This window comes from Salmo trutta, chromosome 37 (genome assembly GCF_901001165.1).
Source record: "Salmo trutta chromosome 37, fSalTru1.1, whole genome shotgun sequence".
NCBI classification, from domain to species: domain Eukaryota; kingdom Metazoa; phylum Chordata; class Actinopteri; order Salmoniformes; family Salmonidae; genus Salmo; species Salmo trutta.
The window spans coordinates 32,130,050-32,154,669 of NC_042993.1; the positions used below are offsets into that span (position 1 = coordinate 32,130,050).

The 24,620-nt window shown below is 43.5% G+C and overlaps 2 protein-coding genes across 8 annotated transcripts in view; one reads left to right on the plus strand and one right to left on the minus strand.

Moving 5' to 3' along the window:
- The window catches only part of LOC115177381 (clathrin coat assembly protein AP180), a 63,173-nt gene extending 45,119 nt beyond the window's left edge, over positions 1–18,054 (plus strand). For 4 of the 7 annotated variants that reach the window (XM_029738100.1, XM_029738099.1, XM_029738102.1 and 1 more), the window contains 14 exons: positions 690–761; positions 1,866–2,102; positions 3,341–3,430; positions 3,899–3,979; positions 10,172–10,309; positions 12,585–12,659; positions 13,007–13,231; positions 14,273–14,461; positions 14,562–14,580; positions 14,757–14,850; positions 15,450–15,527; positions 15,656–15,769; positions 16,192–16,285; positions 16,500–18,054. In XM_029738100.1, the coding sequence (XP_029593960.1) occupies positions 690–761; positions 1,866–2,102; positions 3,341–3,430; positions 3,899–3,979; positions 10,172–10,309; positions 12,585–12,659; positions 13,007–13,231; positions 14,273–14,461; positions 14,562–14,580; positions 14,757–14,850; positions 15,450–15,527; positions 15,656–15,769; positions 16,192–16,272 (1,493 nt within the window). In that variant the 3' untranslated portion in view covers positions 16,273–16,285; positions 16,500–18,054. The remainder of the gene's footprint in view (positions 1–689; positions 762–1,865; positions 2,103–3,340; positions 3,431–3,898; positions 3,980–10,171; positions 10,310–12,584; positions 12,660–13,006; positions 13,232–14,272; positions 14,462–14,561; positions 14,581–14,756; positions 14,851–15,449; positions 15,528–15,655; positions 15,770–16,191; positions 16,286–16,499) is intronic. The other 3 variants (XM_029738103.1, XM_029738105.1, XM_029738106.1) reach the window with 3 other exon arrangements.
- Positions 18,055–18,489: 435 nt separating this feature from the next.
- Positions 18,490–24,312, minus strand: LOC115177382 (inactive serine protease 35). Its single transcript, XM_029738107.1, has 2 exons — positions 24,102–24,312; positions 18,490–21,039 (listed from the first exon to the last, which is right to left on the minus strand). Exon 2 carries the CDS (start codon positions 21,018–21,020, stop codon positions 19,740–19,742), a length of 1,281 nt encoding a protein of 426 aa, XP_029593967.1. The 5' UTR covers positions 21,021–21,039; positions 24,102–24,312; the 3' UTR covers positions 18,490–19,739.
- Between the last annotated feature and the right edge of the window lie 308 nt (positions 24,313–24,620).

Genomic DNA, 24,620 nt, shown 5'->3' on the forward strand with positions numbered 1-24,620 from the left:
TTGGATAGTTATTGGCATGGTTACTGACATCTAATAAGGACACTCATTTCCAAATGTTCCATCTCGCTAAACAATGATTAGCTTGACAGATTATTCATTATTTGGGCACTACATCAGTCAGTCAATTATTTATCCAAGACAGCAAGCAGGTGAGGAAGTGTTTGCTCTGCACTGTATGGAGAACAGTAGAAACTGTAGTCTGTACTCGGCATATCTCCTCTTTTCACTCCCATTTCTAATAGTAGATATACGGAATTAAATCCCCTATCAAAATTGTATAGCAAAGTGCGGGCCTCTTTTCCATGGAAAAAAAGCCTCTGTCGATGAGAGACGTTGCTTTGCCCATCGCTGAGCTTGGCATTTCCTGTCACAAGCTTATGATAGCGTTATCTCTTCACTTTCCCAGCGTGTACAAACATTGTGCACACTGAATGCAGCTTTATGCAGCCTGGAAAGTACAAGCCCTATCCATATGATACTAATAAGATCAGCAATTTCACCAATACATCTTGTTTTCTCTGTTTTCTCCTAATGCTGATCTCTCATCTTTCTGTTTCTCTCATTCTCTCTATTCCCCTGCTCTTTATTTACCTCCTCGTCTCTCTTTCTCCTGCCTCCCCCTGTTTTTCTCTGGGTGTTGCGTTGTGGTTTGTGTCCGCTGTCCCCTCCTCTCATGTCCGGTACTCCAGATGCGTTTGCACCCTCCCCAGGTGACGGCCCGCCCAGCAGGGCGCCTGCTGCTGATGCATGTGCAGGATCTGGTGGGTGATAACATTGCTCTGTGTGTGTGTGTGTGCGCGTGTGCGCACGTGCATGTGTTTAAGTGAGCATATGCTTGTACGTGTGTGCACTCTTCCAACACACGTGTGTGTGTGTGTGTGTTTGTGCAAGAGTGTATGTGTGAGATCCTGAAGCTTGGGTAGCTCAAAGCTGCTTCTGCTACCATATGGGACAGTAGTAAATCATCTGACACATTGCATTGGGGCCTACCGTCCCGACCCTAACCCCACTCTTGGGGGCCCAAGCCTCGGCCTCCCTCCGCCACTCAGCCCTGCTTCAGAACAGTCCCCCTGCTTCTCTCACCTCGTAATATTCACCTGGTGATGAATACTCGAGTAAAACACAGTTGTATAATTTTCGCCCAAATCCTAGAATTGTTTATATTTCATATAAGTGATACCACTTCATACTAACTGACCATCTTTATTTACCCTGTTTTGTTTCTCTCTTTGGCCTGAATGTGTAAGTATTAATCGACTACTGTAGAAGTCCAAAAGTACGGTGTGTGTAATTCACATGTCTCCATTACTGTGTGTGTGTAGGGCTTTGGTCTTACAGCTTAGAGTAGTAGGACAGTTTTCCATTGAATTACGCATATTTTTCTACATTAACTTTATTCTGCGCCTTTATCATGCATTTGGATTCTATGTAGACAGAGCTTATTAGTGTGGAAGCAGATTCATGCCAAAATGTTATTATTTGTTTTGGTATGATTCTGCTTTCTTTGTGTATACAGTTCTAATGTAACCATTAGACTTCGCCCTCTGTGGCCTGTCTATTTAACTACAGTATTTACCAAACCAGCTGTAGCCCATTCCCTTTAATGAGTCTGAGTGTGAGACAGGGAGTATTCTAACCTGTGGCTGTAGTACAAGATTAATGATTTCTTTTCTTTACTTCCCCCTAAACCTCATTATGGAAGCTCCGCTAGACTCACAATAATATGTATTTTACAGTGTTTGTTGTTTTAACAAACTCTCAACTCCCCCTACTCTCTTCCCCTCCCTTCCTCCCCTCTCTGGTCATATCCCTTAAACCCCCTAACCCCCGTCCTCCGCCCTCCCCCTTCTTCCCTCCTCCTGAAGACCCCTTCGCTCCATCGGAGGGGAGTGCGAACATGGCTCCAGAGATGGACCTCTTTGCTATGAAGTTCGATAACACGCTGGCTGACCCAGAAGCAGCCAGCCCCACCTCTAGTGCAGTGCCTATCATCGTCGCCCCCATCGAGCCCCCTGCTGCCACTCCCGTTCCCTCCACTACCGCCAGCACTGAGTCTGCAGCTGCCCCCGCCCCTGCCATCCCCACTCTAGACCTCTTTGGTGGTAAAGTTCACATTCTACTTCGCACACTGCATTGCTCTGCGCTATGTCAATGATGACGATGATACAGCAACTTCCCTACATTTTAGATTTGTTTTTAGAATTATGTTTTTTTCACATTTTGACCGCCCCTGCAAATGAGAAATGAAATGGATATGATGATGGGTACAGTATATGGATCTATCAAATGATGATTCTTCTCTGCATCATTCCTGTGCAGACAAGGAGTAAATACACAGATCTCAAAACTGGATGCCTTCTAATGGTATACTACATCTATTGAAACTAACAGTAACACTTTACTTCAAAGACTGCCGTTATCGTGTATTGTAAGATGTCATGAGCATACATGACTATGAGCCCCTTATAATGTCTTATAATCATTTTATGATGATCGTGACTAAATAACAGCCAGAATGAGTCAGTTGAAATATGAGACAAAACACATTATAGGGCTTATTATTAGACATTATAAAGCCTCAGACATGCTTATAACAGGTTTTGAAGCATTATACCTGCAGGCTGTTACAAAATAAACCTTTTCAGTTGTCAGTAAATCGATGTGAGGCCATTATTTGTATAAGCTTCCAGAGGCATTGATTAAGTAATCTGTCAGCACCAGATATTGGCCTGTCAACTGTTTACATTCATAGGGTTGGCTCAACGTGTTGCGATTTCAACCCCAATCATGAACCATTATAGTCAGTCAAAGCTAGAGGGAAGTGAGCAGAGTTGTGTTTAGTAGGGAGAAAATGATTTGAGGTATTACCGGAATGTGTTCAATAAGAACGCACATTTTCATTTTCGGTTGCAAAAAGTGTTTGATACTGACACTGAACTTGACCTAGTTGTTATAGTCACTCTAGCTGCAGTGTGCCTGCATGACAACCTTTGCTTTCTTCACCTCCAACCTCTGACCAAGGTTGTACATATCAACACCCTTCATCTGAGCATATCTTCATTTTATCTTTCACCTGATTTTAGTTAATCCTTTCCTTCGTTTTCAGTAATCAGTTTGCAATTAAAAGATGAATCGGTAACACTTTGTAATGACTTTCATGAATAAGCAAGTATAAAGTAATGCAATGCTTATTCGTGGAAGTTATTATAAAGTGTTACGATACATCTTTAGATGTCTTTTTTTTTATTTAGGCCTTTTTTTTGTTGCTTTTCTCCGTTTCCCTCTGAACTAATGCTGTATAGATTGTAAACTGACTGTAACTGTGTGTCCTTGTTTATAGATTCTATGTTTGATTCTATTCCTGAGAAAAGCCCTACTGCAGAAAAAGCTGATGCTGCTGTCACTCCTAGCGTAGACCTATTTGGGACAGGTACAGGATGTGGATTGCTTTCTTTTTTTGGAACCTTTTCTTCATCTCTTCTGTCCTTCCTCCTCAACCATCTGTTTTACCACACGTCTTGGTTTGTCCCCATAGTGGTATGCGACCTGTGCATGCACCCAATCCAGGGTTGGGCCAATTTGAATTGAAGTCAGTCAATTCAGGAAGTGATTTGAATTGAACATTCAAAATTGGTGAATTGTTTGAAACAAATAGCTTCTTCTTTTCAGTTTAATGAGAATTCATTCATTTGATTTATTTTCAATTATTACATCGGAATTTCATTTTACTTCCTGTACTGAGTGACTTTGAATTGATCCCAACCCTGAACCCACTGGCTTAATAACAGTAACTCCTACCACAGCTTTCACTCTCTCTGTTATGCTAATGCTCCTCTGTGCTCTTCTACTTCACTCTTCCTACTTCCTCGACCTTCTTCCTCGGGTGTTTCCCTGGAAGATCTCCCTACTATCTCTCGCGGGCCCTCTCCTTTGCCTCCCGAGGCCAATGCTGATGAAGACCTCCTGTCTGGTGTGACTGGTGAGTTACACTATCTGCCCACTGTGCTAAGCTGACCTCACTTCATGATCACCTATGGGTATACTTCCTGTATCTCCAAGTCTGCCTGCATGACTACAGCATGCAGTAGTACAAGCTTGGTAGTGCACTTCCCTGTCAGCCTGTCAATCAATGTCTCTCTTCAGGAAGTGACCGGAACTTTTTTTGTGATCAGAAGAAACACAATCATTTTTCAATGATTCAAAAGTTTGGGGTCACTTAGAAATATCCTTGTTTTTAAAAGAAAAACTTTTTTTTTGTCCATTAAAATAACATCAAATTGATCAGAAAGACAGTGTAGACATTGTTTTCGGCAGATTTTTTTATGGAATATCTACACCAGTCTCAATGTCAACAGTAAAGAGGTGACTCCGGGATGCTGGCTTTCTAGGCAGAGTTCCTCTGTCCAGTGTCTGTGTTCTTCTGCCCATCTTAATCTTTTCTTTTTATTGGCCAGTCTGAGATATTGCTTTTTCTTTGCAACTCTGCCTAGAAGGCCAGTATCCCGGAGTCACCTCTTCACTGTTTTTTAAATATTTTTTATTTTACCTTTATTTAACCAGGTAGGCTTGTTGAGAACAAGTTCTCATTTACAACTGCGACCTGGCCAAGATAAAGCAAAGCAGTGCGACAAAAACAACAACAGAGTTACACATGGAATAAACAAACATGCAGTAGATAATACAATAGAAAGGTCTATATACAGTGTGTGCAAATGAGGTAGGATAAGGAAGGTAAGGCAATAAATAGGCCATAGTGGCAAAATAATTACAATATAGCAATTAAACACTGGAGTGATAGTTGTGCAGAAGATGAGTGTGCAAGTAGAGATACTGGGATGCAAAGGAGCAAAATAAATAAAATAAATAACAGTATGGGGGATGAGGTAGTTGGATGGGATATTTACAGATGGGCTATGTACAGGTGCAGTGATTTGTGAGCTGCTCTGACAGCTGGTGTGTCACGTCCTGACCAGTAATAGGGGTTAATTGTTATTGTAGTTTGGTCAGGACGTGGCAGAGGGTATTTGTTTTATGTGGTTCGGGGTGGTGGTTTGTTTAGAAGGGTATTTGATTTATTATTTCCGGGTTTTGGGTTATGTTCTATGTTTTTGTATTTCTATGTTCTTTCTAGTTTAGTATTTCTATGTTTAGGTATTGGGTGTTGGACTCTCAATTGGAGGCAGGTGTTTCCTAGTTGCCTCTGATTGAGAGTCCTATAATTAGGTATGTGTTTGTGTTTGGAGTTTGTGGGAGACTGTGCTAGGTATAGCTTAGTTGCTTTACCAGCCTGTTATGTGTCATTGTGTTTTGTGTACGTGTTTATTTTGTTTTCCCTTCTTTTCCTAAATAAAGAAGATGAGTACACATGATCCTGCTGCGTTTTGGTCCGACAATGATTTTTTCTTATCGTCTGACGAAGAAGAATGTGACAGAATCTCCCACCAACCAAGGACCAAGCAGCGGGGTAAGGAGCAACGAGATAATAATGTGGACTATCGGGAAAAGTGGACGTGGGAGGTGATTATGGCCGGAGAGGGCCCATGGAGAAAGTGGAGCGAAGACCGGGAACGCTACAGGGGAACACGACTGCCGTTTAAGCTGGAGAGGCACCACCAAGAATTTTTTTGGGGGGGGCACACGGGTAGTTTGGCTGGACCAGGCAGTAGACCTAAGCCAGCTCCCCGTGCTTTTTATGGGAAGCATTTGGAGTGGAGAGCGCCGAGGTATGCGGAAGTGTGCACGATCTCGCCCATACGCACGCACAGTCCGGTGCGAGTGATCCCAGCCCCTCACAAGTGCCGTGCTAGAGTGGGTATCCAGCCTGGTAGGAGGATGCCTGTGTAGCGCATCTGGTCACCGTTGCGCCTCCTAGGTCCAGGCTACCCTACGCCCGCTCTACACACGGCAACCATCAGGCCCCTGCACAGCCCAGTTCGCCCTGTACTAGCACTCCGCTCGTACAGGGCTACTAGTTCCATCCAGCCAGGACGGGTTGTGCAGGAGGTGCGATCGAGACCGCCAGTGCGCCTCCACGGCCCGATACCTCCAGTACCAGCACCACGCATCAGGCTTCCAGTGCGTCAGCCCAGTCCAACTCAGCCCGTTCCTGCTCCCCGCACTAGCCCTGAAGTGCTTGTCCCCAAACTGGCACATCCGGTACCAGCACCACTCATCAGGCTTCCAGTGCATCAATCCAGTCCCGAGCTTCCGACGACAGTACTCAGTCCAGAGTATCCGGCAACAGTGTCCAGTCCAGAGTATCCGGCAACAGTGTCCAGTCCAGAGTATCCGGCAACAGTGTCCAGTCCAGAGTATCCGGCAACAGTGTCCAGTCCAGAGTATCCGGCAACAGTGTCCAGTCCAGAGTATCCGGCAACAGTGTCCAGTCCAGAGTATCCGGCAACAGTGTCCAGTCCAGAGTATCCGGCAACAGTGTCCAGAGTATCCGGCAACAGTGTCCAGAGTATCCGGCAACAGTGTCCAGAGTATCCGGCAACAGTGTCCAGAGTATCCGGCAACAGTGTCCAGAGTATCCGGCAACAGTGTCCAGAGTATCCGGCAACAGTGTCCAGAGTATCCGGCAACAGTGTCCAGAGTATCCGGCAACAGTGTCCAGAGTATCCGGCAACAGTGTCCAGAGTATCCGGCAACAGTGTCCAGTCCAGAGTGTCCGGCAACAGTGTCCAGTCCAGAGTATCCGGCAACAGTGTCCAGTCCAGAGTGTCCGGCAACAGTGTCCAGAGTATCCGGCAACAGTGTCGAGTCCAGAGTATCCGGCAACAGTGTCGAGTCCAGAGTATCCGGCAACAGTGTCGAGTCCAGAGTATCCGGCAACAGTGTCGAGTCCAGAGTATCCGGCAACAGTGTCGAGTCCAGAGTATCCGGCAACAGTGTCGAGTCCAGAGTATCCGGCAACAGTGTCGAGTCCAGAGTATCCGGCAACAGTGTCTGCCTATAGTCTGGAGCTTCCAGAGTCGGCCTACAGTCCAGAGCCCCCAGAGACGTTATACAGCCCTGAGCATTATGCAGGGGTGGATAGGTTGGGTGGGGGTTGTAGACCGGAACCTGAGCCACCTCCAGTATTAGGTGGGTTGGGGGGGGGGGGTGTTGCACGAGTGCCGTCGGTGACGGCAGCCACCCTCCCTTCCCTCCCTTTAGTTTAGGGGGATTGTTTTGTTTTGGGGGTATTTTGTTTATTCATGTGAGGTGCATCCGGGGTCTGCTCCTTTGGGGGGGGGTGTGTAACTGTCACGTCCTGACCAGTAATAGGGGTTAATTGTTATTGTAGTTTGGTCAGGACGTGGCAGAGGGTATTTGTTTTATGTGGTTCGGGGTGGTGGTTTGTTTAGAAGGGTGTTTGATTTATTATTTCTGGGTTTTGGGTTATGTTCTATGTTTTTGTATTTCTATTTTCTTTCTAGTTTAGTATTTCTATGTTTAGGTGTTGGACTCACAATTGGAGGCAGGTGTTTCCTAGTTGCCTCTGATTGAGAGTCCTATAATTAGGTGTGTGTTTTTGTGTTGGGAGTGTGTGGGAGATTGTGCTAGGTATAGCTTAGTTGCCTTACCAGCCTGTTATGCGTCATTGTGTTTTGTGTACGTGTTTATTTTGGTTTCCCTTCTTTTCCTAAATAAAGAAGATGAGTACACATGATCCCGCTGCGTTTTGGTCCGACAATGATTTTTCCTTATCGTCTGACGAAGAAGAGTGTGACATGGTGCTTAAAGTTAGTGAGGGAGATATGAGTCTCTAGCTTCAGTGATTTTTTTTTTTTTCTCAGTTCGTTCCAGTCATTGGCAGCAGAGAATTGGAAGGAAAGGCGGCCAAAAGAGGAATTGGCTTTGGGGGTGACCAGTGAGATATACCTGCTGGAGCGCGTGCTATGGGTGGGTGCTGCTATGGTGACCAGTGAGCTGAGATAAGGCGGGGCTTTACCTAGCAAAGACTTATAGATTACCTGGAGCCAGTGGGTTTGGCGACGAATATGAAGCGAGGGCCAGCCAACGAGTGTATACAGGTCGCAGTGGTGGGTAGTATATGGGGCTTTGGTGACAAAACGGATGGCACTGTGATAGACTGCATCCAATTTGCTGAGTAGAGTGTTGGAGGCTATTTTGTAAATGACATCGCCGAAGTCAAGGATCGGTAGGATAGTCAGTTTTACGAGGGTATGTTTGGCAGCATGAGTGAAGGATGCTTTGTTGCGAAATAGGAAGCCGATTCTAGATTTCATTTTGGATTGGAGATGCTTAATGTGAGTCTGGAATGAAGAGTTTACAGTCTAACCAGACACCTAGGTATTTGTAGTTGTCCACATATTCAGAAGTCAGAACCGTCCAGAGTAGTGATGCTGGACGGGCGGGCAGGTGTGGGCAGCGATCGGTTGAAGAGCATGCATTTAGTTTTACTTGCATTTAAGAGCAGTTGGAGGCCACGGAAGGAGAGTTGTATGGCATTGAAGCTCGTCTGGAGGTTAGTTAACACAGTGTCCAAAGAGGGGCCAGAAGTATACAGAATGGTGTCGTCTGCGTAGAGGTGGATCAGAGAATCACCAGTAGCAAGAGCAACATCATTGATGTATACAGAGAAGAGAGTCGGTCTGAGAATTGAACCCTGTGGCACCCCATAGAGACTGCCAGAGGTCCGGACAACCGGCCCTCCGATTTGACACACTGAACTCTGTCTGAGAAGTAGTTGGTGAACCAGGCGAGGCAGTAATTTGAGAACCCAAGGCTGTTGAGACTGCCGATAAGAATGTGGTGATTGACAGTGATTGACAGAGTCGAAAGCCTTGGCCAGGTCGATGAATACAGCTGCACAGTATTGTCTCTTATCGATGGCGGTTATGATATCGTTTAGGACCTTGAGCGTGGCTGAGGTGCACCCATGACCAGCTCGGACGTTGACATTGAGACTGGTGTTTTGTGGGTACTATTTAATGAAGCTGCCAGTTGAGGACTTGTGAGGCGTCTGTTTCTCAAACTAGACACTAATGTACTTGTCCTCTTGCTCAGTGATGCACTGGGGCCTCCTACTCCTCTTTCTATTCTGGTTAGAGCCAGTTTGTGCTGTTCTGTGAAGGGAGTAGTATACAGCGTTGTACGAGATCTTCAGTTTCTTGGCAATTTCTCGCATGGAATAGCCTTCATTTCTCAGAACAAGAATAGACGGATGAGTTTCAGAAGAAAGTTATTTGTTTCTGGACATTTTGATCCAGTAATGCTGATGCTCCAGATACTCAACTAATCTAAAGGCCAGTTTTATTGCTTCTTTAATCAGAATAACAGTTTTCAGCTGTGGTAACATAGTTGCAAAAGGGTTTTCTAATGATCAATTAGCCTTTTAAAATGATAAACTTGGGTTAGCTAACACAACGTGCAATTGGAACAAAGGAGTGATGGTTGCCGATAATGGGCCTCTGTACACCTATGTAGATATTCCATTAAAAATCTGCCGTTTCCAGCTACAATAGTCATTTACAACATTAACAATGTCTACAGTGTATTTCTGATGAATTTGATGATATTTTAATGGACAAAAAAGTGCTTTTCTTTCAAAAACAAGGACATTTCTAAGTGACCCCAAACTTTTGAACGTTAGTGTATATACAGTACCAGTCAAAAGTTTGGACACACCTACTCATTCAAGGTTTTTTCTTTATTTTACTATTTTCTACATTGTAGAATAATAGTGAAGACATCAGAACTATGAAATAACACATATAGAATAATGAAGTAACCAAAAAAAGTGTTAAACAAATGTAAATATATTTTATATTTGAGATTCTTTCCAAGTAGACACCCTTTTCCTTGATAACAGCTTTGCACTCTCTTTGCAAAGCATGCCATTCCATGAGCGCAGCATTTATTTTTCAACTCGAATCAATGAGCTCAATCAGTCCTCCATGACACCAAAATCTCAAATCAAAAGACCAAGTCCATATTATGGCAAGAACAGCTCAAATAAGCAAAGAGAAATGACAGTCCATCGTGATTCCGTATGTGTTATTTCGTAGTTTTGATGTATTCACTATTATTCTACAATGTAGAATATAGTGCAAATAAAGAAAAAACCTTGAATGAGTAGGTGTGTCCATACTTTTCACTGGTACTGTATATAACGCTGCTTTTTTCAAAGTGTGGTGAAATGCTCTCCTTTCTCATTCTGTAGATGCATTCTCTGCTATGGCTCCAGCGCCAGCAGTGGCGCCAGCTCAAGAACCGGATCCAGATCCAGCTCCTGCCCCTGCAACTGTCTCTCCTCCCAAACCTGAGCCCTGTGCACCTGCACCTGTCATTGACCTGCTAGGTGCGTACTGTACCACAAAATCCACCACTTCCTGTACACCTTCATGGGTTGATTTGACTCATGCTGAGTAACATATGACCTTTTCCATACTCTATTCGTCTTGTGTACTTTTTTTTTTTATTGCCATTTCTCCATTGTTAAGTATAGCTGTTAGGTGTGAAGGATATTTGTATGTGGGGAGGTGTTCATGTGTAAGTATCTTCGTAGCCAGGGTAACAGACCCTAGATAAGTCTGGATCTAGGAGAGAGATAGTGTAATATGTTTGGTGTAGCAGTATATACCAGAAGTTTTCCTCTGCAACTGGTTTTGGATTATGTAGCCAATGTAACATTGCTTGCTAGTTAGCTGTGTATGCGTTAGTAGCAGCCATTGTGCAGTGACTGTCACCCGCCCTGAAACCTAAAAGTACTGTCTCCCGCATCAAGAAACACCTTTGGATTTTCAGGTTTCGGTATTAATGCTTCTTGAGTTGCGTTGTTTTGGTGTGCAGAGAGTTTTGAGTTCATACACGGGTTGAGACGGAAATTCTATCCTCTTGCAATTGCATGGTACTTAGAGGTGTGTGTGTGTATGCTTTCGTGCATGCGTGCACATGCTTGTGTTTACTGCAGGGTTGGGGAGTAAGGGATTACAAAAAATGGTAACTGTAATCCGTTATGTTACCAGCAAAAATATTGTAATCAGATTACCGATACTTTTGAAAAACTAGATGATTACTTCGAGGATTACTTTTAAATTCAGAAAGGATGTTTGCGAGAAAAAAAATCTTTGACACTTCTGTTTTCTCAATGACATTCAAATCAGCATTGAAAAAAGGCTCAAGTTTAAGTTGGTTCCACCTGACTGAGTCTGACCACAAGTCAGAGACCACTATGATGACACACCAAATGTGTTTGATGGATCGGGGGAAAAGAGAAGGAAAAGGCTTTTGTAGGCTACAGTCCAAGCTATGTCTTCCAATGGTGCGGCTGCTGTCGGCATCCAAAGATTATCCAACTTGAATAAACGCTTGGAGGTAAGGATGACAGCAGTGGTGTAGTCTATGGCGATATGGATATGACTTATTATTGATATCTACATTACTTTAGCGCATTGATGTGAATCACACTGCTGCTCTCTCATTTAGCTATTTGCGCCTTACGGATTGTGGTTGTTGTGTATGGCTGTACACAAATCTAAATGTGTATTTGAACCCAATAATGGTTGAATTCAAGAAGTTTAAGCTGCCTGTCAATCATTGTTTTTGAAACCAGTGGACAGCCAGTGAAAAATGCGCTCTTGTGCAATGGAATGGCATGCTTTGCCAAGACTGTGCAAAGCTGTCATCAAGGCAAAATGTTGGTACTTTGAAGAATCTCAAATAGAAAACATATTTAGATTTGTTTAACACTTTTTGTATTATTACAAAGTTTGGACACACCTACTCATTCAAGGGTTTTTCTTTATTTTTTACTATTTCCTACATTGTAGAATAATAGTGAAGACATCAAAACTATGAAATAACACATATGGAATCATGTAGTAACCAAAAAAAGTGTTAGCAAATCTAAATATATTTTATATTTGAGATTCTTCAAGTAGCCACCCTTTTCCTTGATGACAGCTTTGCACTCTCTTGGCAAAGCATGCCATTCCATGAGCGCAGCATATATTTTTCAACTCGAATCAATGAGTCCAATCAGTCCTCTATGACAACAAAATCATAAAGAAAGAACACAGTAGGGCTGGCTAATAAGTCCTTAGTTTTGGGGTCATGCTCAGGTAAAACAATTTGGCTTATCTATACTTCAATTTTTCCAAGTCCTATTCTTGAAGATCAAGGGGTATAACATTTATTGGAATGACTGGAATTTTGATAGACTTTGGTTTTAATGTAAAGATATGATTTAATTGTATTGTTATATGTAGTAGAAAACGATGGGTTAGAAGAAGCCTACATAACCAACCCATAAAGTAAAATTTAACATCCATATATGGCCAGCTATGTAAACTTTAACATTGATTTATCCTGCAATAGATGTCTTTCAATTGGTAACATACATTTTTGTCTTCTTCCAATGCCTCTTAAGAGGAAAGTAATCTAAAAGTAACGGAATACATGACTGAATTTGAGTGATCCAAAAGTTACATTACTGATTACATTTTTGGATAGGTAACTTGTAACTGTAACGGATTACAATTAGAAAGTCACCCACCCAAACCTGGTTTACTGTCTGCCTCCCCCTTCCTTCCTGGCTCATGGCTAACTAACTCTTCTCTACTGTCGCTCTATAGACACATTCAGTAGTCCTACTCTGTTGGACGCTACGCCCGCTGCCCCCGGGGGACCAGAAGAGGATCTGTTGGGTGGTACGCACACACACACACACACACACACACACACACACACACACACACACACACTTTAGCTGTAACACCATAATCAATGTCCCGGTGAGCAGTTAATTAGTAGAATAAAGTAGGCTGGATTAGGGTTGTAGTAAAAGCCAGCAGGACTGTAGTACTCCAGGAGAAGGGTTGGGAGCCCCTGCTCTAAGACAGCCATCTGCCATTTGTGATTCCTACTGCACGTACAGTATATTAATATTGAGTACCATGACACAACGTAACTTAAATCAATGAAATTCTAACCAATGGAAATGAAAATCATTATCATCGTATATAATACTCTCATTCAAATGGTTCCCCACTTCCAGGACTGATGTCTCCCAGCCTGACTCCAACGGCGGCCCCTGCTCCTCTGGCCCCCACTCTGGCTCCGGCCCTCGCCCCTACCCTGGCTCCTGTCTCAGCCCAGAATGACTTGCTGGAGGGGGGCTTCGACACCCTCGGCTCCCTGCCCCCACTAATCCCCGCCACCCCAGCAGCTGCAGACACAGTGCCGGCCACAGCAGCACCCTCTGGTGGCTTTGATGCATCAGGTAGGGGACACTGTCTGCTCCATGTGTATATCCTAAGGGAAGTGTGTGTGTGGGTTCTGCATGCATGACTGACGCTGCCAAGAATCACCGCCACTGTCCCTATTATGTAACGCTGAGGGCTCAACGGTCACCGCTTCTGACGGTTTAATTCCTCAACACTGCTTCTCTCTCTCTCACTCATCTCACATGCGCACATGCCGATACTTACTACTGTGCTCCCCATCATATTTCAACTCCTTCTTTCTCTATATGTTGTTCTCCCTCCCTCCCACCTCGCGTTCTCTCTGTTCTCTCTCTCTCTCTCTGTCACATACTACCTTTCCACATTTCTCTCCTCACATCCTTTCTTTGTCCACCCCTTCAATCCCCTCCTCTCGCCCACTCTGCCCTTGTCTCTCTGCCATCCCCTCTCTCTCTCTGTCACTGCTGGGTCATTGCTTGCTGTCTACTGCGTAATTGGTGAGTTCACAAGCCTTCCTCCCCTTAGTGCTTTGCAGTATGAGCTGTTTTGACACGTTCCCCATTTGTTTTTAAATATTCCCTTTTTGCATGTTTCAATATGTTTGTCTCACGTATGAGACAATGTAATGTACGCATTACTCCCATTTGTAACGTTTGCCAGATTCTACCCTCAAGTCAACATAGTGCCCTTTGAAGCTGCGATGCTGGCACTGTGGTGGTCTTAAACCACATTTAAACACAGTTATAGACTTGAATGTTCAGATAATGTTGTAGTGATGGCCTTACAGTGGGTTTATATTAATCTCTCGTGGGCAGACTACATAAACACAAAAGGTACCAAATTACGCAAGATTTGTATTCTGGATTAACCGAGATTAGGTGCATATTGTTTCTGCCCTGTTCGGTGCATGCATTGCACACCAGAGTACTGTACTGAATGCAATTGTTGTGGTGATGAATTGTATGGTGATGATTTCACATCTGGCCCCTCTTTGTGAAGATTAGGTATTATAAAGATTTTAATCCATGCTGTATGTTTCTAACATCTTACTCCTCTTATTTCTACCCTTTCCCTATAAGTGTTTGGTGGATTAGGGGACCTACTGATGCCAGCCATAACACCCCAGTCCACTGGGGGTAGTGTAGGCAGCACAGGCAGTGCTGGGGGGAATACCAAGGTGGCACCCGCGGTCGGGGGTGGCATGACAGCTATTAAACGGCCATCCATCGGGGGCGACTTGGACTCCTCACTGGCAAACCTGGTTGGAGGCATGTATTGATCACACCTGGACAGCCTTGATGGTTCTGATTACTGTTTTTATGTCAGTTTTAAAATGAGTTCTGAAATTTCATTTTTTTTCTCTTGCAGATCTGGGGATTCAGAAAAAGTACGTACGGAATTTCTCTGTGTTCGTGCTTGCATGTGTGTGTGTGTGCATGTATGTGCTCTCCTTTTCTTTGTGTGCTTCCTAAATAACAATCAAAGTCACGCGGTATCTAGTGTGTATTCCCAAACCTTCCAGCTAGCTGATGACAACTTTGGTGTCCTGTGTGTCTCGTATAGGGACCATCAGTGGAATGACAAGAAGCTGACAGGAGGATCTAACTGGACCCCCCAGGTAGCCCCTCCCAGCTGGGGCGCTCCTGGACCTATGATGGTAAAAGCCTCCACAAGCCTCCCAATATTAGCAAAGAACCGTTATTGGGACATTTAAAATTGAAATCAAATCAAACTTTATTGGTCATGTGCACAGGATACAGGTTGTAAATGGTACAGTGAAATGCTTACTTGCAAGCTCCCCTCAACAGTACAATACACATTTATACAAAAAAATAAAAGGAATACAAATAATAAAAATAGTAATGTTTTGAAATTTACACAATAAGAATATACAGTGTAGACTATGAAATGTGCTCGAGTGAGTAGTGATATGGTTGAGCAGCTTAGATAGATAGTAACAGCAATGGTGCACGGGTTTGTGCGTGTGTGTGTGTGTCTGTGTGTGCGTGCGAGGTGTGTGAGGTGTGTGTGTAAGGGTGGATGAGTGAAAGTCTCTTAGGTGCAGCTATCAAGAGAATCAATCCCCAATGATGGACTGGGCAGTCTTCACCACCCTCTGTAGAGCCTGGAGAGAGTAGAATTTTTGTACGTTGGAAATAAGCTGTGGACCTGAATGGGAAAGGATTGTTCAGGAATGGAAATGATGTTCTATGACATAGAGCTGTGAACTGTTTTGTCTTGACTTCCTGTTTCTAGGGTGGCCCCGCCCCTGGAGCCCCAGGTGCCCCTGGAGCCATGCCTCTGCCCATGGTAGCACAGCCTGGCTTTGGCATGGTGAGATACTGGACTGGATGCCCAGAAACCAACATGGACAGCTATACTTATAAATGAGCTCAGTGCTCTTATTCAAGTCAGGAAGTAGTTATTGGTCAATTCCATGAACCCCTTCCATCTCTTTCCAGGCCTCAGCAGCTGGATCTGGAGTTCCCATGATGCCTCCCATGATGATGGGCCAGCCAATGATGGGTCAACCCATGAGACCACCCCTGCCAGGAGCTGCAGCACCAGGAGCACCGGTAACACACACACACACACGCATGCACACACGCACACAGATACACACTCACATTCATTCTCAGATACATTTTTTCCAAACCCTCAAACATACACAGGAAAGTGCACGTAAGTATACAGAATCACCTGTTACTACTTCAGTCATAAACTTATTAAAAGGGGAAATATACTCATATATTCTTCATTAGTCCACTTTTGATACAGTCCCATAAAACGATGCATGTCAACATTCATGTTTTCAAGATATATTGCTTTTATTCTCCTGATGACCAAAATCAAAGTGCAAAACATCATCCTAAGACTTTTCTACAAAGTAAACACAGGCTTGCTATTTGGAAAGCAATGAGGCTTGTATGTGCAAAATAAAGATATTTTAAAGGCAATGTATTTGAAGTGGTACTCAATTCGTTTTTCTGTTTTCCAGCTGTCTCCAGGACCTGCTGCCGCCCAGAGCAAAAAGCCCAAGGACCCACTGGCAGACCTCAACCTCAAGGACTTAATGTAATCACCCAGCCCAGGTGTGTGTTCAGGACATTAAGCTGTCATCCTGGTGTGATGCTAGTCTTGCCTGGTCTCAGATCTGTTTCTGTGGTTTTGACAACTTATGATCATTGTCATGCCAATGGCTATAGGAGTTGGTTATACAGCACAAAGAGATCTGGGACCAGGCTAATGCTAGTCTTGTGTCAGTGGTCAAACTTAGGGTATGTTTTTCTCCTTATTGTCTTCCAGCTCTTGTTTTTCTGGAGCTGGGCCCTCTGGCTGCCTGTCTTATTTTGGCGTTCTGTACATCCCGGGACACCAGAGACGCTACTCACCCATAGGAGACCCCCTTCCTCCACACCACCCCAGCCCCCTGTGTAATGTTGTAGCACAAACTGTGAAAGTGAAACCTTAGTGAGAAAAAAACAAGTGTGTGCTTAACTAGATGTAACCCTTTGTCTAAACAAAACCACACAAAACCTACAAAAAAACAGTCTATAAAAGCAAGCCAGAAATCCGAGCAGAAGCTGAAGGCGTATGTGCTGTATGTATTTAGATAATTTTTTCCAGTAGTGTTGGCGTGTCGAGTTGGATGCGTGTTTGTTTGATGCCCTCAGCTCCGCCTTCGGCCCTGCACTGGCCTTCTGATCACTCTAGAGGGGGAGGGGATTCCACCCTGCCTCACCCTGATTGGATAAGAGGGGTAAGCAAAGCAGCCCCTTAAATTTTGGATGAAATGTGCAATGTGTCGTTCATAGAAGTTCTTCTTCGGTGGTGTATATACATTACACTGGGAAATCTCTAAGGATTTTGTCTCTACTCTGTACAGTGTGTCTGTGGAAGAGCATATTGATGTGAATCTGATATCAAATTGTAAGAAGTCATGTGACCATTATCTTATTTCCCGTCATCTTTTGAACGTATTTAGAAACAAATATGATGTGAATATATGATTAATATAAATAAGCAACATGTATGAATCCTAAATTACCATCCAATTATTTTTTTATGATGTTCAGTATATTTATTAGTTTTTTTTGTCACCGTTTATTTCATTTTTTTACATTTATTTTTTGTTGATTTGGGGCGTCATGTCCAGCTTTATTTGTACATTCTCTCTCTGTTGACATTGTTTGTGAATCTACTGTAAAACGTTGTCGGATATTTTTATCAACAGATCATATCTTACCGCCTATTTTCAGAGAAAATGTGTTTATATTTTAGTTATTCCTATTCAAGAGGAAGGTCAAACAGTGCATACCAGGAGCCAAATCTTGCCAGTATCTCATATCTCAATACAGAGGAGAACAGTCTTTTGTTAAACCACTAAAACAAGTTGTGTACAGTTTACTTCCTGGTATCACCGGTACTCTCCCTATGGACCTATCACTGTCCTCCTCATCAGTGATCTGTTGTTTGATTTTCAGAATTACTCGTTCTTTATTATTAGCATTATTACTATGACTAGACCACGGTTGGTACTGGATATGTAGTGTTCTTTTTGTATTTGAGAAGAAACAGAAACATCCTTATCTCCCTATTTCCCCCACCCCAGATTTTGTTACATGTTTCTGTTCCGTTTCCTCCCCCTTGTTAGTGAATCAGTAATATTGTACATGGTAACATGGGCGGAGCGGAGAGCCTGTGTATACCCAGTCAGGAGAGGACACTGTTGAACAGTGTGCCTTCCATGTCAATCTAGACAGCTGTTTAGAACCTGTGAAACCAGTCCTGTGCTGTATAACCCCAGATATAACAAATACTGTGTTGTGTCATTGCAAGACTGTTTCGACAATTGTTGTGGGAAAAAAATATGGATTAGAAAAATGGGAAAACATCATCATTTTCATTATTGAGTTACATTTTTATTTTATTATTATTATTATTTACTATGCCCCTCCCCAGTGCATGTAAGCCCTTTTAGATGCAATAAACTCAATGATGGAAAGAATGGACCATTACTGATCGCCCATCTTTTTCTTATATTGATAGATCAGATCATGGACGCATTGCATTTTTAATCTGGTGCACTAAATGTCATGACATAGGAATGACATCAATAGGCGTAACCTGGGTTGTGTTCATTTGGGCGCACAACTGAAAAACATTTTAAAATGTAAATGACTATTTCTTATTGAACAAGTCCAAGAAGTGCCTAATGATCATGACCCTGGCTACAGGCATAGATGTGTCATAGATACTTACAGTACATCACTTCTCCTCATGGTAAACACACACACAAGTTGTAATCTTGGTTTAATTGTTGTTTTTTTCAATCATGGTGAAATGTTACTAATTTATTGTATTTGGTCATCAATGGCAAACTCGTATACATTGTGGCACATAATAAACAAGATGCATCAGCATGAACACTTAAGAAGGATGATTGTTGTCATCACGTAACATTATGGCATTTGTTATCACCACTAGCCTTCAAATTACATGATGGAAAACTGAATATCAAAATAGCGTTTTTAATCTGAAAGCTCTGTTACATTAAACCCACTGTGTAGCCTCATATTAAATACATCATTACAGTACTAGGCTATCAAAAATATATTCCGATAGGTCTCCCCAAAGTGCACAATTTTATATTTATGAAATTAGCACCAAGTCTCTGGATAAGCACCATCATTTTTATGTGTATGGCAATGAAGCCACATTTGAATGCACTGCTAGAGTAAAAAAAAAGATCGAACGGTAGGACTGAAAACAATCATGTTTTATCCAGGATCCCTCTGGAACCTTTCACTATTTAGTCATAGAAGCATAATCTTATAAGAAAATGTAGTTTTACAAAAAGGGACATTACAGGAAACTCAAAGAGCTAGATATCAATTATTTTAAACACCAGCACGTTGATTTAGAAAATATTTAGAAAAAAAGTCAGTTTAAAACCTCTTAATATACTCAAATGTTAATTTCTCCGAATTTTTTTTGCTTTCTTCTGGGATGTTCACCAAAGCCAATACTAACTTTCTTGTTCCTTTTGCTAGAAAAGGGAACACATTTGAAAATGTTAACATCTCTGCGTTCATTAAGGCTGCCTGGAATATACGAAATAACAAGCATCACTCCCCTGAAACAGCTGAATATACAACATTTTATCAAAATTGGTCAAACCTAAAAATCTGTCAAAATATTCTTGTTAGCATAAACACACACCTAGTAGGAGCTGGCAATATATAATCATTGTATTCATAAATTTCTAGAATGTTTGCTTTTTAATAATTTAATAAATTAGACAAGGCAGAACAGCCGTAGTTCTCTTTGATCTGTTGACGAGTTCCTGTAATCAACAACAGTGAGTCTGTATGGCCGCTTGTGTGCGATGAATGCTGTGATGAGGCAATCTGTGGCAGTTGCCAGTGGGAAGCACAGGAGGTAATAGAGAAGAAGACAGAGGAAGGCAGTCGGGCGGGCGGGCCCCTGTTTCGTTTGTGATGGAGGGAGGAGGGTGGAGGGGTGTTGTGGCATGTTGTGTGTCTCTCAGGCGTCCCGGCACTCGCTGGAATCCCCATGGACCCAGTAACAGATCTGGGCATACTTGAGGGGCGTTATCCTCACCGCCACATTGTAATCTTGCTGCGCCCCATTGCCGTTGACATCCACCCACTGGTGGCCTGAGAACACCCCGATGATCTTCCTCTTCCATTTCTTCTTGCCGGGCTCTTTGAGGCGGATGTAGACCCCGGAGCCGCTGGAGCCGGGCTTGGCGTCGCAATACTGATACAGCAGGTCTTTGGACTCCTCCGACACCGAGCAGAAGCGGTACACCAAGTTGCCGGGCCGGTCGTCGTCGAAGCCTGAGAAGTGGATCCTGCCGGCGGGCAGCTTCTTGACTGAGGGGATGACGCCCAGGTCCATGTGCTTGACCTTCTGGGCCTTCTTCAGCTCCAGCACGGCATAGTCATAGTCAGCCGCCACACCGTCCGACGCCCCGCCTTTGAACCAACCTTTAGGGACCTGGGTCTGCTTCACTCTGGTCCACCGGAAGGATGGCTTCTCGACCTCTGCACTGCGACGACTGCGGCTCTTTCTGTCCTTCCCTTTCCCTCCTTTCCTCTCTTTCCCACCATCTTTCTCTTCTTCTTCCTTGTCTTCTCCCCCTTTCCTCCTCTTGCCTTTCCCCCGTCCTCTCTTCCCCTTCCCTCCTTTCCCACGCCGGGATTTCTCCTTGAGGATGCCCACGCGTAGCTTCTGTGCTCCGCTCACGTAGTCCTGTCCGTCGTGGATGCAGTGGGCGGCCGTCAGGACGTGTTTGGGGGATAACAGGACACCAGAGCAGCCCGTGGAGATCTTGACGGAGGTGGAGAAGGGGTACTTAGTGGAGAATTGCTTGTCAGCGATGCTGAAGCGGGTGTCTGTGCCATAGACCTCCCGTCTGCGGCGTGACTTGGAGGAAGTGGAGGAGTTCCCAGCAGGCCAAGCGTTGACCTCATTGAGGCCCTGCACAGACACGGAGGTCAGGGTGCGCGTTCCGTTCTCGTACACCGTCTCATAGGACAGGAACTCCTCCAGGTCAGCCAGAGAGGGGTCGGGGAGGCGACGCTGGCACTCAATCCCACAGGTCCCATTCAGCTCTCCCTGAGGTTTGGCCATGAAGCCGGGGCTGCTAAGGGCCACCGTCCTCCTGTTCCTCACCAGCGGTACCTTCCACTGCGGCCAGGTATACTCATCATCTCCTCCTGTGGCCTCCTGGGCTTCCACAGCCACCACCACGACCAGCGACGTCACTGAGAGCAGGAGACACAGGGGTACGGGGCCCATTGTACAGATGGGCCTGGCTCTAGAGGGGAGAGGAGAGAAAGACACTATAAGAGATGGTGGAGGACGCTGAGGTGCAAATACAGTGTGCTGTTATTGCTTTGTCAACATGCATGAAGTTTTTTTTTCAAATGGCTTCATATGTCTCTACTGAATAGAATAGACGGAAAGAAGAAAAAAAATGTGTTTGCTGCTCTACGCCCACAACATACACACACACACACAAGCAGTATAGCCAACCAAATCTGAGATGGGTTAGTAAAAACGTTCTACTGAAACACATTTTCATGTGGTCGTTACAGAAACCACTGTTGCCAATTTACAGTTTGAGGCATCCATCTGTTGTTGGTCAAACTTTTCAGCTGGGATGGGATGGCATTTCATTTGAAGGGTATTTTTTATAAGTCGGACTCTGAATAGAAACATACTCGGACAAAGATAAATGAGGTCAAATCCTCTCTTCCCCAAAATACATCCAGCACCAGCGTGCCACATCCACAGGAGGGCAATGTAATCTAGAAAATTAACTCTCACAGTTGCCAAATTCAGAGCGCTGAGAAGAAGCGAAGCTGTCAAAAAAGTGGGCCGTGCCTGTGGCTAACAAAAGACACAAGAGCACTCCTTATTTACTAGCACAGATGTTTTCATGGAGACAACCATCTTCAAAATGCTCATATCAACAAATAGAAGGTGTAGCAGCATCTTCACATGGAAACGATTAAATATAACCGACAGTCTCTCAAGAAATCATAGCATTTCATTTAAGTTGACATAGGAGCTGTGTGGTTGAGAGGAGATTTATGGAGCCTGAGGTTGAGTGGAGACTGTGGCCTGTGGGGAAGAGAGGAGGAGGAGAGGACCATCCCTGGGGCTCTGACTGTACTGAGACGGTGGCTTGGAGCTTAGCCACATGGTTAACCTTTAGCTGTCAGTAATGACCATATCTGGTTTCTCTCTGACTCTATGCTGCTCTCTGCTTCATTCCGCCCACAGTTTGGAGACGTTGGCCGACATGACATCACACAAGATGAGAGTTAGACTGTGGCCAAACTGAGGAGTAACTCGCTAAGTGTGAGGGTGCTAATGGGGCTGATAGCTGTGGAGGGAATTTCATTTCATTCAACAGACCATCACTGCACTACTGAGCAGAGAAATAGCCCTTTGTCAGCAGCTGCGGAGATGTAGCTCAACCACAATTCTATACAGAGAATGGAACGGGGGAAGTCATTTCACCTACAGTGTAGTTCATAAAGGGGCCTAAGCAGTACTGCTGCAGTGCAGTAGTGCAAATCCAACAACCATTTGAAACAATGGAGGTATGGGATAGAGGTAAAATGAGAAGAAAAAAAAACGACGTGATTACAGTACATTCATCCAGCATGTTCGAAGAGCCTAAATAGTCTTTGGCATGCTGGCTAACATCTGGCCTTCCAGCTTGAGGCCGAGCCTGTGAGGGAGGGGCGAGCGTTGGTGGCCAGGTGTCTTCCTTGCATTCCCATTCAATCAGATGCTAGGCAGTGTTAAAGTGAAAAGCCGCCAGGCGTTGCACGGTGGACGGATGAAGGAGATGGATGGTAGGAAATAATCCCATCAAAGGATATGTTGTTGCATCACCAACCATAGGCTACAGGGGACCAGGTCAGTTTGGCATTATCCAACCACACTTCTCACAGGGGAGTTATCCTTCTTCCACCTCATGTAGCAAACCATATGCCCTGTCTGTTTCAGACAAGTGGTATGTATGTCTACTGTAAGGGCAAAGGTCACACATGACCTATCCCAGAATAGCATGTATTGTGCCATTTTATGTAATCTTAATGCAGTTCTGTCAATGGTAGGTTTTGACACCTGAGGATTCTGATTTATTGGCCTCGGTTTTTGTCTTCAAATCAAATCGCTCAACTGTGGATGGGATAGCCATGTACACAACACCATACATCTTCGAACCAACCTTACCCTTAAATAAAACAAGGTAGAATATAAAAAATGTCATAAGAATGACTCAATGAATTGGAAATGTGATGTCAGGAATTTGATCCAGGTTTCTGGCCAACAAGACACATTCTCCCAGACCATGAAATAGCACAAATTCAACAGAAAAGTGAAATTATTGAGGATAGAGTGGAGACTGATAGGTTGCCAGTATAATTTTCTGTTAAAGAAGGCCTGCATTTAACTGATAGATTTTCCATTACAGTATAATCTCTCAAACGCCATCCCATGCACCATTTTCCAATCCAGCGCATGGTCGAAAGAATCCCGCACAAATCCACCAAAAGATGGTGCTAGATTGCAATCTCTCTCGCGCGTTCCTTAATTTCTTTGTTCATAATTTGGATTTTTATGGGAAAATATCCTCTAAAATCATTTTGGAAAAATGTCGATACAATAAAAATCACTGCAAGCAAGGGTGTCCTCTTGGTCCTAAAGTAGCGCTAACTTCAGTAATTATGATGCAAATATGTTTTTGCTAATAACTTTAGACTATCACGCAACCTATCTTGGAAATGGAAAATGAGATCAGCTATTGGTTATCAATAAAGCCATGAGTTGGCTATTAAAATAAAAATGTATAATAACCTTGCAAAATAGGTTTCTAATCTCAAGGTTAAATAAATTGTGTGAATTATAAATAATTGTTTTCATGCTACTATATCTAAAATATTTTATTTTTAAGAAGTCTTTGTGAAAATATATATATAAGATTGTATCCTAAAAACGAAACAAGAATACAAGAAAATTAGTTACTGAATTAATCTACCACATTTGCATGTAAAAAGCTAACTCTCACCTGTTCCATATTATTGTCTCAATGACTATTTAGATAGTACAAAAAAATGCTTTAAGGAATGGCAAACAAACAAACAAAAATTATTATCCAAAACAATATTAGCCAAGTAATGAATATAATAAAATGAAAATTCCCATCAATATATAATTTAGCAAATTTTCAATATCACCATTATCAAACCAGACCACCAGAAATGAAGAAACTAAACCAAAAACCGTATTATGAAAATAATGAGACCCATTGTCCAAGTGACTCCATCAACAAAATAAACAAAAGACTCTGCAGCTCCATACCTGCTTGCATTCGATTGATCGATATGACAAATCCGCAAATCTGTTTTTTATTTCCAGAAAGAAACTGCTATTGCATCTAAGACGTCTTCTTATCAGTGGACAAAGTTCCCTTCTCCTCATCGCATTTGCACCAAAGAGGCTGAGAGAAAGTCGCAGCAGCCAGAGCCCTCCGTGCGGGCTGCACTTGATGCTGAGAGAGGGAGGAGGGAGGGAAGGAAAGTCTGAAAAAGATTTTTTCACTTTCGACAAAGCTGTTTACATAGGCCTACATGGGAGTGACCAGCCGGTTCAGCTAAAAAATGCTGGATTGATTGATTGAATGAGTGAGTGTTTGTCAGTCTATGCAACCCAATAGTCCTATATGGTCGTCAATGGGATACTGTGTTCATGAGATGTCGTTGCGCCCTATGAAATAAATATTACATTTCAGTGTCATTTTGTGCGCTTTATTCAATGGAGCTTTCATTCGACCGGGGACTGGAATTAGTTCCAGGGAGCCCACAATGGCACTCGCAGACT

Bases quoted from the DNA above. Each gene is read 5' to 3' on its own strand.
- LOC115177382 (XM_029738107.1), bottom strand. From the start codon at position 21,020: ATGGGCCCCGTACCCCTGTGTCTCCTGCTCTCAGTGACGTCGCTGGTC.